Source organism: Apteryx mantelli, chromosome 17, assembly GCF_036417845.1.
Source record: "Apteryx mantelli isolate bAptMan1 chromosome 17, bAptMan1.hap1, whole genome shotgun sequence".
Taxonomy (NCBI): Eukaryota; Metazoa; Chordata; class Aves; order Apterygiformes; family Apterygidae; genus Apteryx; species Apteryx mantelli.
In genome coordinates this window covers 20,217,603-20,229,856 of record NC_089994.1, presented here as the reverse complement: position 1 = coordinate 20,229,856, position 12,254 = coordinate 20,217,603, and the positions used below count along the sequence as shown (strand labels likewise).

The following is a 12,254-nucleotide window of genomic DNA, read 5'->3' as shown; positions in this document are numbered from 1 at the left end:
AACTTTCTGGAATTAAAACAGGCATCGTGTTCCAGCTTCTGAATATATACCCAAGCCTCCCATCACCTTACTCGAAAACTCTGGTTCCCAAGCAGTGAGACAGAAAGGTATTTCAGTTGAGGCAGGAATTCACCACTTTGCTCACTCATTTCCAACTTCTTCTCCCCTAGAGATCAAAAGAAACATTTCAGTTGCATATTGCTTTCAATATTGCAATAGCATGTAGCCTCATACTGCAGTGTTCTCTGTTTCCTTCTGCTCGTGGCCTCCCAAATCCCTGATGGGTAAAGGCTTCTTTGTACCTTTCCTTCTCTGACATGACTGAGGGCTCAGCAAGACATTACCCTGAGCATCTTCACTGTCTTTTCTGGCAAGCAGCAAAGGAGAGAAGTGTGGCCAGGTAAGGGAGGTCAGCCCAGTAACGGCCACCTATTTTGCTTTGCTGGTGAGCAGCACCCACTCACCCCACTGCTCTTCTGCAGGGTCATTGGCTTCTCACCTACAGAATATCTGATATCCCCAGCACCATTATCCATGAGCTCTTTCTCTTTCTACAGCCCCCACTGCCTGTCTCTGACAGTTTCCTTAGCTTCCAGCATCATCCCAGTACTCATAGAACCACCCCCCAAGCCCAGTGTCACTTAGTCAACAACAGTTCACCATGCCTATCACTCCAAAGTCCTCTTCAGACACAATAATATCCCATCCCTTCTCTCTCTTCCCCTTGCATGGGGCCCTAGGAGCCCCAGTGACATAGGGCCATGGGGAGGAGATGAGGACAGTAAAGGAGCAGTGACAGGCATCAAAGAGAATTCAGGGTTCTTATACTAGTTCTTTACACATATATTATTAACCTACGTGCTTGTGAGCCACTAACATCGCCTAAAGCTATAACATTCAGATCCACAACACAGAATTCTTCCAGGTCTGGAAGGAACTGATAGAGGGAAAGCATTCCCATTCCACGTGGGGAGATGCTGTACTTTGTTAGGCATCAGTGGAGCACTGGTCATTGCCATTCTTGGTTAATATTGCTGGTTTAAAGAACATCTTGCAGTTCAGTAATTTCAAACGGCACGGCCAAATGTAATAATACCTATAGGAGACCAAACCTGATATCTCAATGTCAGATTTGAATTCCATCATTTCAGTGTTCTGTTAGCATGGAGTAAGTGCCAAACAAATTCCTCTGTGGGGCTTAGCACCTCTATGCGGTCTTTCACATTCTTTCAGTTCCTCTGCAGGGTTTTCCGTAGCACAACACTGAAGCGTAAGGTTTGCTGCTATGATCAGGCCTTTCTCCATAAAAAAAGAGAAGTGTTTTCACATTATTTTCTGGCAGACATTTAGTTCTTTTTCTCTTTCCCACAGCTCCCTTTTAATTTGCATTTATTAAAGTTCTTTCTCAGAGACCTGTGAAAAACAAAAAATTTCACTTCCGTTATTTTAATTTGAGCTGAATGTTCTCACAGGCCTCCATTAAAGGGTTTTCAGAGAAAGGTAGAATATATAATTTGTAACACCAGGTATAAGAAATGTTCCATACATTTTCCTTTCTCCTGCCAATGAGAGACCTTCAAATCAAACTAGTAGTTCACTTTGATTTGGATTTTAGAGGTTTTAAAAGGCAGAAAATAGAGTCAAATAGCTTCAGTAGGAGAGTAAAGGGGAGGAAGAGAAGCCAATGTAGGAGCTATGTAATCTGCATACATAAGTCTCTATATTTACAACTGTGACTCCTCAGAAATAACTGGGGAGAGGGTCGTGGGACTGTTCTCCTCCCCCCCCCCCCCCGGCAACATTACAAACATTTCAGGAAGAATTCTACTTTGAGTCTTATGACCTTCAGCCCATGATATGGGGTACTGATACTTCCAATCAGAACAGTTTTGCCATGAAATAAATTATGATATATATATATGATGTCTATATATACACATATAGAAAATACATATATATGCATGTATAGATGTATACAATATATTATTTAAATAGAGAGAGAGAGAGAAAATCGGTTGGCAGAGTTTTTCTCTGGATTCATTGATCATTAAGTTTGCGCTAGGAATCTGGATAGTTGTCCAGGAATATAAAGACTCATTGTGAGTGTACTTGTCCAATTGATGTTTGACCTTATCTTCACTATGTAACTTGAAAAAGTGCTGGTTATAAAGTCTAGAGAAAAGCTTTCACAGTTATTGCTGTGATCTGATATGATCTTTTATATTCAAAACAAGATCAAACTACAGGATACTTAAAAAAACATATGTAAACAGCCACAAAGATAGTTAAGGGATTAGAGCACCTGTCATACGAGGAGAAGCTAAGAAAGCTGGGATCATTTAGCCTTGAGAAGAGAAAGCTTGAGAAGAGAAGGGGGATCTTATCAGTGTGCATAAATACCTGATGGGAGGATGTAAAGAAGATGTAGAAAGACTCTCTTCGGTGGTATCCAGTGAACAGAGAGGAAGATATGGGCAATTGAAATACAGGAAATTCCTTTTAAACATAAGAAAAAAATTTTTTTTTTTTTTTTTTGGTGAGGATGGTCAGCCACTGGAAGAGGTTGCCCAGGGAGGCTGTGGAGTCTCCTTCCTTGGAGATATTCAAAACCCAGCTGGACACGGTCCTGGGCAGCCTGCTTGAGCGGGGTGGGGGGTGGACCAGACAAACTCCAGAGGTCCCTTCCAACCTCAAATATTCTGTGATTCTGTGATAAAATCTTTTTTTCTTTAGTCCGATAAAGTTGGTAAGCAATTTAAATAATGTGGCAGTGAGAGCTGCAGTTACTATTCCACTTGCCTACCTGCCTCAGAGGGATGGAGTAGAAGCCAGTGAAGCAGTGATCTAGCTGCTGATCCCAGTCCTGAAGGGATGTGGGGATGGGGTTGAGTGAGAGAAAGGGTTCGCAGTTACATCTGAAGACAAAAGAGGGAGGCAGAATTCCAGGTGGATACTTAGTTCTTAGACGATGAGACAAAATGCGTGTATCCCAGACAAAGCGCAGCATAATAGCTCTGCTCCCAGTGTCATGGAAGGTAAATAACATCAGTCTGAGAGACAGTGGGTCCTCCTGGGGTAGCAAGTCTGTGCCTTAAAGCCACATTTGAGTCTTAGAATCTACAGAGTGCAGAAGTTGTGCATAATGCATGTATAACTTACATCAGTTTCTCTTTTTTTTCATTTTTCTCCTTCCCCTCTTCTTTTCACAGCCCTTATTGGTGCCTGTGGAGGGAATTACACTTCTGCTACAGCTGTGATCTACTCCCCAGATTTTCCTGACACGTATGGCACAGGCAGAGTGTGTTACTGGACCATACAAGTTCCAGGAGCATCTCAGATCCACTTCAGTTTTGCCCTTTTTGAAATCAAAGATGCTACAGATATGGTGGAATTGTTGGATGGCTACACCTATCATGTTCTAGCTCGTTTTAATGGCAGTAACCGGCCTCCCCACTCCTTTAACATCTCTTTGGATTTTGTCATATTGTACTTTTTCTCAGACCAAATCAATCAAGCCCAGGGTTTTGCCATCAGATATAGAGGTAAGAGGCTAAACTTTGCTGTTCCTACCTTTCAATGTGCCCTTAAAGCCTTTAATCCACACAGGTGATTTCTGATGTGACAAAAAAAGAGCAAATATTTTAACTCAGATATCTACAGGTTTTTCATCTATCTTATTGCCACTGTTTAGTGGGTAAAAGCTGCTGCTAAAATTTCTCTCAATTTTGAATACTCCGGTCAACTATGTTATAAACAAGCAAACTTTAAGTTTTCCAAAATCCAATCCTATACCTGCCTGTCAGGATAGGTTGGAAAACAGGAGTTGAAACAGAAAAAGCATAGTAGTCTATCTGCATCTTTGGTTCATCTCAGCTCTTTCCAATAGTCTATTCCATTTTCCAGAAAGTCACCAGGAGAAAACTTTTTAGCTCTTCAGCTGTACCTGCTGGTATTACAAACAATTAGCTTCCATGAAAATCCTCTGAAAACCCCAACTTGGTGAAGTACAGGATTTCTCTGGCAGCAGATGTAATTAGATTATTGGACTTCTCAAAGTAAACCAGAGAAGAGCACAAGTCTGGTTATAAACACAAAATATAGTCCAATTTAATCTGTTAAGAAGTTATTAATATACTCACGCTGTTGTGTTTGCAGCTGTTAAGGACAATGTGCATCAAAACAAGATTCCAGTGAATCAGACCCTTTCAGAGAAGATAAACGAACAAGCAAATCTCAGCATCCATGCAGCCCGGTCATCAAAGATACTTTATGTCATCACAACCAGCCCAAGTCATCCTAGCAGCTCCATGCCTGGTAATATTACAAGGGAATGTGGAAATCGCAAAAAGAATCTAGAGTCATTGTTCCCTCTTACTGCTCCCTCACATTATCAGATCCACTGGTCCTATCATGAATAGGTTCCTGAAGATGAATTTTCAGTTAGTCTAATTATAGCTAATTATGTCATTACTTTTCAAAACTCGCTTCTCGCACTAACTCACTTAAAAATAGTGTCAAGATGATGAATCTTTGAGGAAGAAAGCACATCAGAATATGTTGTTTTTAACTTTGTTTTTTTTACTTTGCTTGAGTAGGAAAATTAAATGGCAAGTCAGAGCAGCCTCCTTACCATAACCAGCATTATTCGCTTCAGTGACCAGCACATACTGTAGAGGTGGTGAAGACTTCTGAAAAGAAAGCATGTTTTTACAGGGTCTTAAAATAGCTTGAATGCTGTATGCAGACCAGTTCCTCCAGAAAAGCTACAGTAGTAATACAAAGAAGGCTAGATGACCATGAAGCAAGTTAATCGGGGGGAAAGAATGCGACTGAGAATTATAATGTATCTAGAAATCATCATCAGGAGATCATGTAATTCAGACAACTGCTGAGTTGCAAATAATTGGAGACTGGAAATATACTCTTGAAAAATATCACTACTGGTTTCCCCTATCTTTGAACATTCCTGGGTATCTGCTCTTCAGTATTTTTGGAGCTGGACCTCAGTCTCAGTATAGACACTCTTAACAGTTCTGTAGTCCTGAGGGTACGTCTGCATTCCAAACCTAAAGTCCAAGGGCATGACCGAACATCAGCTGCATTTACCCAAACTAGATAATTATTTGCTGATAACAGTATAACCTCTGGTATTCTTATATTCAGCATGAATAGCAGAACATGCCCAGAACGCTGGGTAGATATTCTGGCATTTGGCCCAGGCTGGAACCCAAGTTACCACAGCCACACTTAAGTTGCCGACTGTTAAGCTAGCTTGGGCATACCTACATGAAATGAAACTGTCCCTTTGGATTTTAGGCAGTATGAAAACACTGTTAAATCATCATGAACAATCTTTGCATTGAAGAAGAGGTGGGGGGGTTGGGGTGGGCGACTGCCTCTCTCTTATTGGTCCTTTGAGGTTTAGGACTTTTGAAGGCGACAGCCTTTACGCAGTTGTGCTAATAATTAAAGGGCCTTGCAAGGCTGTTCAGGGAGCTAAGTTTGTCAGAGTACATTCTGGTCCCATCCCTTTCCCATCTTGACATGCTCTAGCTTCTTATTGCCAGGTTGCGGAAATCTGAATGTAGAAGTGATCTAATAATTTAGAAATCAGCTGCTCCCCTCCCCCCATTATTGTAAATAGTTCAAATATTACGATGTTTCCAGCTCTTCTTTGAATCTTGTTTGAGGTGCTGGTACAAAAAGAGAACTAAATTGGAATGCAAAACACAACGCCCAAGAGCCTTCAATGAAAGGCGATGAAATAACAGAACACAAACACGGATCACAAGTCTCGGTAGACTCTAGAGTGGGAGGAAAAAAAACCAACACACTTAGTGATTACTTACATAATTACTGACATAAAGCCAGACCATCTCCTTGCAAATGTAGAGTTACTACTGTCAGCATATGTTCAAGTATGTTGTTTAGCTTACTTTTAAAATTTTCTAGGAGTGAGTTTCAATTCCTTTCTTAGACACTAGTTAGACAATTTTCTTGATATTTGCTTTTGCATTTTCCCAGCTTTGAATTTTACAGCGAGCAGTACTGCATGGCACAAATGGTCCTGCCCAAGAGTTACACAGTTTCTGCCAGTTATTTGCTAAAGGTTTAAGACATCCTCAAATTACAGTTTTGAATAAAGCGTCAGAAGGCCATGTGTTTCTTTTTTGTAATATTCTTACTTTAAAAACTGTGAATAAATTAATGTGCTAGGAGACCTCCCTTTCTCTCTTTTGTTTTCCACAGAGTGGACAATATACGGTCTCACAGCACTCCTCATCCTAAGCGTTACAGCCATATTGGCAAAGATATTTCTCCACATTACCATGAAGTGAGTATGGAGCAAAACTGTCCCCGAAGAATTGACATCTCAGCTCTGTACCAACACTGGTACACTTCCTTTTCATGCCTGCTGATACTGTCATATTGGCCACATTCAAAACTAAGTTATATGCTACTACTTATATGTGTCCTCAAAGAAGATATAAAATAAGCACATTTTTTTTTAATTTTCCAGTCTGTTAGGATAGCATTTGCTGCTGGAATATCTCTTTGTTCTTGTTTTGACAAGATCTGTATTTCAAGGAGTAAAAAGGATTCTCATGCTGAGTAATGTCATACAGCAAAGAGAAAAAAGTAATCAGCCACTTAGCATTCATGGGAAAAGGTCAAATTATGTCAACATTTTATAAAAAAAAAAATTAAAACTTCATGCCAGATTGATCACCTGCCAAAAAAAAAACAAAACAAAACCAAAACTGTTAGAAAACAATAAGCTATTTAATACTCACTTTTTTTTGTGGAAATATTGAAAGTGGTTCAAAAAGGAATCACAAAATTGATTCTGTGGACTTGAAAAATCTGTATCATGGCATGACACTTAACCAGCATAATATTTTTAGCCTGTTAAAACAAGATTATTTCATTACAGTCTTTTTCTACACCTATACCAAGTTATTCTTGTGTCCTCTAGGTGGACACTCATTGAATGAAATCATGGGAGAGTTATGAACAAATCACAAATGTTAAATGTTGTATTTACTTACCACCAAGTAGCTTAAATATACAAGGAAATGAATCACAGAAGTGTCACAGATTTAGTAGAACCAGCCGGCATTAGCATAATAGCAGTAATGCAGACATACTAATAATAGCAGCTTCCAAAACACTTTAACACTTTTAATGAAATAACACTTGTTTTCTAGATCCCATCAGATACGATCTGCCACTGAAATAGAAGATTCCCACCAGGTTGCTACTGCTGCCGAGATCTGGAGTATTTTTTATGAACCTTCTACCTCCATATCCATCTTCAAGAAAAAGCTTCGAAGTCAACAAGATGATTGCAACCCACTAGTGGGAAACTGAAGTGTCTTTCATTTTTCAAGATTAATCTTCTTAAAATCCAGGTGATTTGGGAATAATCCCTTTTTTTTTTCCCTCCCAGTCTCATACTTGTCTTCCAAAAACTCTGTTTCCAAAGGCCTTTGAATGACTTTTCCTATCTGTTGCTCTCTTGCATATACTAGTGACAGCAGAATTAACTGCTGCAATAATTCTGAAGTATCTGGTGCTCATCAAATCTGTCATGCTGTTAATTACTGCCTTTAAACCAATGTACTTAAAATACATATAAAAATCTTCAAAATTCAAAAAATCCTGCACATCTGCCCAAAGTAATTGAATGAGTATTTGCAGACTGGGGACTTTTTGTCTTCCTGTATTGCTATGTTATATCGGGCCATTTTAGTCCCAAGGTTGAACACAGAGGTAGATACCGTTATCTGTTCAGCTACCAGAGCTACAAGAGCTTACTTAGCCTTAATGTAAATGTGTTTAAACAGTACTGCACAGTGAAATGGGAGTCAAAGACTCTGAGAAGTTTATCAGCCGGGGTGCCAGTGTTCTGCTATTTCTACCTGTTCTGTTTCTACAAGCAGAGATACACAAATAAAAGTCAAATCACAGTCAGGAGGTAACTGCTCTACAGAGCTTCAGCTTCAAGTGTGAGTTTCCATGGAGTAATGCTCACCAGCTCAAGGGCTGCATGAGAAATGAAAAATTTTAAGTGTGTCTGAGCCATCAGATTCACTGTAGTCATGATAATTTTCTTCATATTCCTGAGTGATCCTTTCAGAAACTATCTTACTCCAGTCTGAAAGCCTCCATTGAATTTGGATGTGAGCGTAGGGCTTCTTAAAGAATTGTTCAAGGAAAATGTAAACCCGCTGAAATACTAGATAATGAAGCTGACTATACACAAACTCTTAGGTTAAAGCTATCATTGATACCAGTCCCTACAGAGAAGATGGCACTTTAGGTTTGCAATCATTATTGAATGACGGCATAGCGTAACACTGTCCACAAGAAACAAATAGGCAGTATAAGGCTAAAATCCCTAATTTATAGCCCACAAATGTCAGAATAGTGTGCAGGTTTCTTAGAAGACCACAACATGAATAGGAGTCTTTCAAAAAGGAGTTAAATACCACAAACCAAAACACTGCTAAATGCTTACATGAGCATGTTTATTCTGCATACTGTCTTGAAAGGCTGTGAGCTATGAGTTGTGTGACCACTTGAACTGCTCTGACCCTGAACCATAGTGTGTGTAGCTGTATACACACTGTGAGCTGCTATCAAGAAAGAAAGGATGCAAAATTGAAAGTGCTTTGCAACTTGCCGGATGAGCAATAGAAATGTGTCAGAGAAAGAAAATCTTATTTCCAACATGCATAACAGTTACGTGCACATCTCGTGTTTAATTTCCTCACTGGGACATTTGAGAGAGAACAAAGTCTGCTTTTTTGAAAATCTAGTTAAGAAAAAAAAGAATTACATAGGCCTTATAATTTTTGTCTTTTAAAAATGCTGTTTCTGTGGTAAGAGTAGCTGAAAAAAACAAACAATAGATTCCATAACTCAGTGCTTCATCCTCATTTGCGCTCCTATATCTTGTGTCTAGACAGCAGACTCAGACTTTCCTATACCGGAGGCTCCTGCATACATTCATCTTCCACACCTGCTTCCCTTATGACCTTATCAACATGTCTAAAGTGCATCACATACTTCCCAGATCTTGTAAAACCAGACTTAAAACAGTGGCATATTTAGCCTCGGCTAGCTCAGGCTGCCTTGTCTGTTCATTCCAGCCCACCGAACCACACAAAGAATTGGTGGAACAGTTGGGCTGTGTGTCTGCTGAGTGGCGCAAATATGTAACCCAAATAATCAGAGCAAAGCTCAAAACAGACAATAAGAGAGGAAAATAACTGCAAGGAACAAGCAACAGTTAAGTCAGTCAAAAATCAATAAATGCATCAGATTCAAAAGGAAAAAGAAAAGGTCGGTGTGTCGGGGGGAGGTAGCTGATGTTTTAGGTGGAAGGCAATTTTGAATAGCATTACCAATAGTATCATGAGCAAAAAAGTTCCCTCTTACGCTCTTTGATCCTGAGGATGTGATACTACTTTCATAGCTGTTCTTAGACTCAGCAGTACTGCACAATAGCTTTTCTTCTGGAACCTTTGGAAACGCATCAGTGGATGCTTGCTGTCCCTGTGAGCCTATCTTATGCTGTTACAGACTCTCAACAATTCTTCATTATTCTCAGGAATGCTATAAAAGACAGGAGTCCAAAAATTGGCTCTAGGACAATTACATTAAACTTCATCCAAAAAAACCCTGAGAATTGTGCTTTAATCTGAGCAAGACTATAATTTTGCAGCAAGCTAGTTGATGGCAATCAAGATTACTCTTTATCCTGTTTGTAATTAAGCTGATTGGTAGAACTGTCTGTCAGGAGTTGCCTTCACAGCTTTTGAAAGGTATATAGAAAAGATTAGCATAATTTTAGACAGGATCTGCAGGCTGTCCCACCCTGCTTTTGATAATATGTTTTTGTCTTCCACATCCAAACAGGCACTAGACTTTCCTATTGAATTCAGAATGTGATCAACTGGAATAACTCTTCTGCTAGATGCGATTAGTGGTAAAAAGGGGTAATAGGAAAGGGAATGTAAGATGTAGAATGATACTAAGAAAGCCAGCAAAAAGTGTTTTTTGAACAGAATACTTAGTCCCTGAGCAATAGATTTGGCAACAGCCTTTACTTCTCTTGTTATTTACCGTAGACAATGAAATACTGTGTTCTCACATGGCTACTACCACCCCTGCAGTATCCCACTAAACAGTCTGTTGTTGGGGATATTGCAATCCAAAATTCAGCGTGTCCTTCTACAGTCTCAGGTGCATGCTGCAAAGGATGCTCTTAGTACCAGACTGCTATCGTGGCTGAAGAGATAACGGCTTCGGAATTGGTTAGGAGGTCTTTGCCGGAGTCCCTCTGCCAGGCTGCTGCTGCTCCTCTGTGAAATTTCCAGAAAGTCATAGTTTCTTTCTGTTTCAAAACACTCAGCCCTGCAGCCAACACCTCAGATTTCTTCTTCAGTGCCGGGACTTCAAAGAAAAGCAGATGGAAAACATGTTTCTCATCAAAAAGTCTTTAGTACCAGCAAGGTATTCTTAGCTTTCTCAACTGTTTAGACAGTGGTAGCCTGCCATTGACAGCTCGCTATGCCTGGCTGTGCGTCTGGTCGGAACGATCTCGTCATGGAGAACAAGGTAACGTGGTTGCCTTGATACTTACCTGTGAGGAGAAAAAGCGTCTCCCTGTCTGCACAACTAAAACTGAACTGCAGTTTTAAGAATAATGCTCTTAACTGTCACAGAACTAAAATATCAGTGCGGATCTGTCTGTGAAATAATTTATTTTTGCTCACCAACAAACAGCACTATTTTTTCTCTTTGGTGGACTATCTGTCCACTTATAATGCTCAAACATCTGATCCTACTAGTGGAAATCAGCAGTGAGTCTTTCAGCCTCAACAAGTCCAGACCAGCAATAGTTAGAAAAAATTGACAGAACAGCACAATCAAATAAATGGATTAAAAAAGTTTACTGAGTGAGCAGTTCCTCAAGATAAGTCAGAGTAAATTCAGTGAGGGCCCTTAAAGTACAGTAATTCTAGCTAAGAAGAAAGGAATAAACACCAGTTTAAACATAAAGCAATGGGCAGTATACCAGAACTGTGGTCTGAGAGTAACTGTTAAATGGATCTGCAAAAGATAACTAAGAAAAGTAAGAAAACTGTTACCGTGTTTATATTCACTATAGCAAGCATCTGCACTTCTGTTTTTGACATGTTTCCCTCCCTGCCTTATGGCTATCAAGTTCCTTGAGCCACAGGGCATCTAAGAGCTAAACAATACAACATTGTGCTTTAGTTGCCATTGTAGACCTGGTCTTTTACCTGAATTGAATTCAACCCAGCTCCATTTATGTACCACAGATGAGTGCCAGAGACAGCTGAACAATTTCAAAATAAGTGCTTAGTATGAACAAGACTTTACTAAGCCAGCAATTACAGCAATTATGTTCTTGCACAAACGTCCTGGAAAGATTACAGGGAAAGATAATTACAGTACCTCCAAAAATCAAGAGAGATAGAAGATTTGTAAAATATATTGATTCTCTCCTAAGTGTCAATAGGTTGGACTTTTTTCAGAATTAACAAAAATTCTAAAATTCTCATTTTAATACTCAGAGTTCACATCATGCTGTGTAGAGAAAGATTCCTCTTCACAGATCTGTAGCAAAACAAATGAATTTGCTTCCTATCCATGCTTAATATGGTCCACCAGTGGAGCACAAACCAGCTAACCTAAGAGAAGAGAGTCAGAGAGTAAAGCTAGGTCCTTAACAGATAAGTTATGAGCACATCTCAGAGAAACCTCATTTTCTTGCCTTATCAAATGTTCTTGAGCAGTTAAACATCTAATACTAGGAAATAGAGGAAGAGATAGAAATGCATAGACAGAGTGTCGCAAAGGAACGATTTTATGAGGTTCAATTGGCAAGGTTCACTCAGTTATTTACTGCATGAAGGACAGGGTCAGATGCAAGTGCAAAGGGGACCCTCCTGCTGAGCCACGAGGTTCAGACTGGACCCGCTTGCTTTCTAAACTCCTTCAGAGAGGAGCCTAGGTGCGGGATCCGATCCTAGTCTCAGACTCAATCAATGGTTTATGTCTAAGGGATTATGTGCACAATTAATCAAAGATATAACTCAGGAAAGTTTCACAAAGTTTGCACAAGTTCAGCATGCGATTAATCACTTCCCGAGGATCTGTCGTGGGTAAGGAATCACTCTCAATCTTGAGGACTAACCTGGAGAGGCGTCCCTGCTCAA

General features: G+C 39.8%; 1 protein-coding gene across 2 annotated transcripts in view; it reads left to right on the top strand.

The window, feature by feature from the left end:
- The window catches only part of KREMEN1 (kringle containing transmembrane protein 1), a 41,484-nt gene that overhangs the window by 23,087 nt on the left and 6,143 nt on the right, over window positions 1-12,254 (top strand). The window contains exons 6-10 of one of the 2 annotated variants that reach the window (XM_067306819.1): window positions 3,210-3,542; window positions 4,156-4,314; window positions 6,250-6,334; window positions 7,209-7,412; window positions 8,969-9,165. In XM_067306819.1, the coding sequence (XP_067162920.1) occupies window positions 3,210-3,542; window positions 4,156-4,314; window positions 6,250-6,334; window positions 7,209-7,371 (740 nt within the window). In that variant the 3' untranslated portion in view covers window positions 7,372-7,412; window positions 8,969-9,165. Of the gene's footprint in view, window positions 1-3,209; window positions 3,543-4,155; window positions 4,315-6,249; window positions 6,335-7,208; window positions 7,413-8,968; window positions 9,166-12,254 lie in introns of those variants that run through there. The other variant, XM_067306818.1, reaches the window with a different exon arrangement.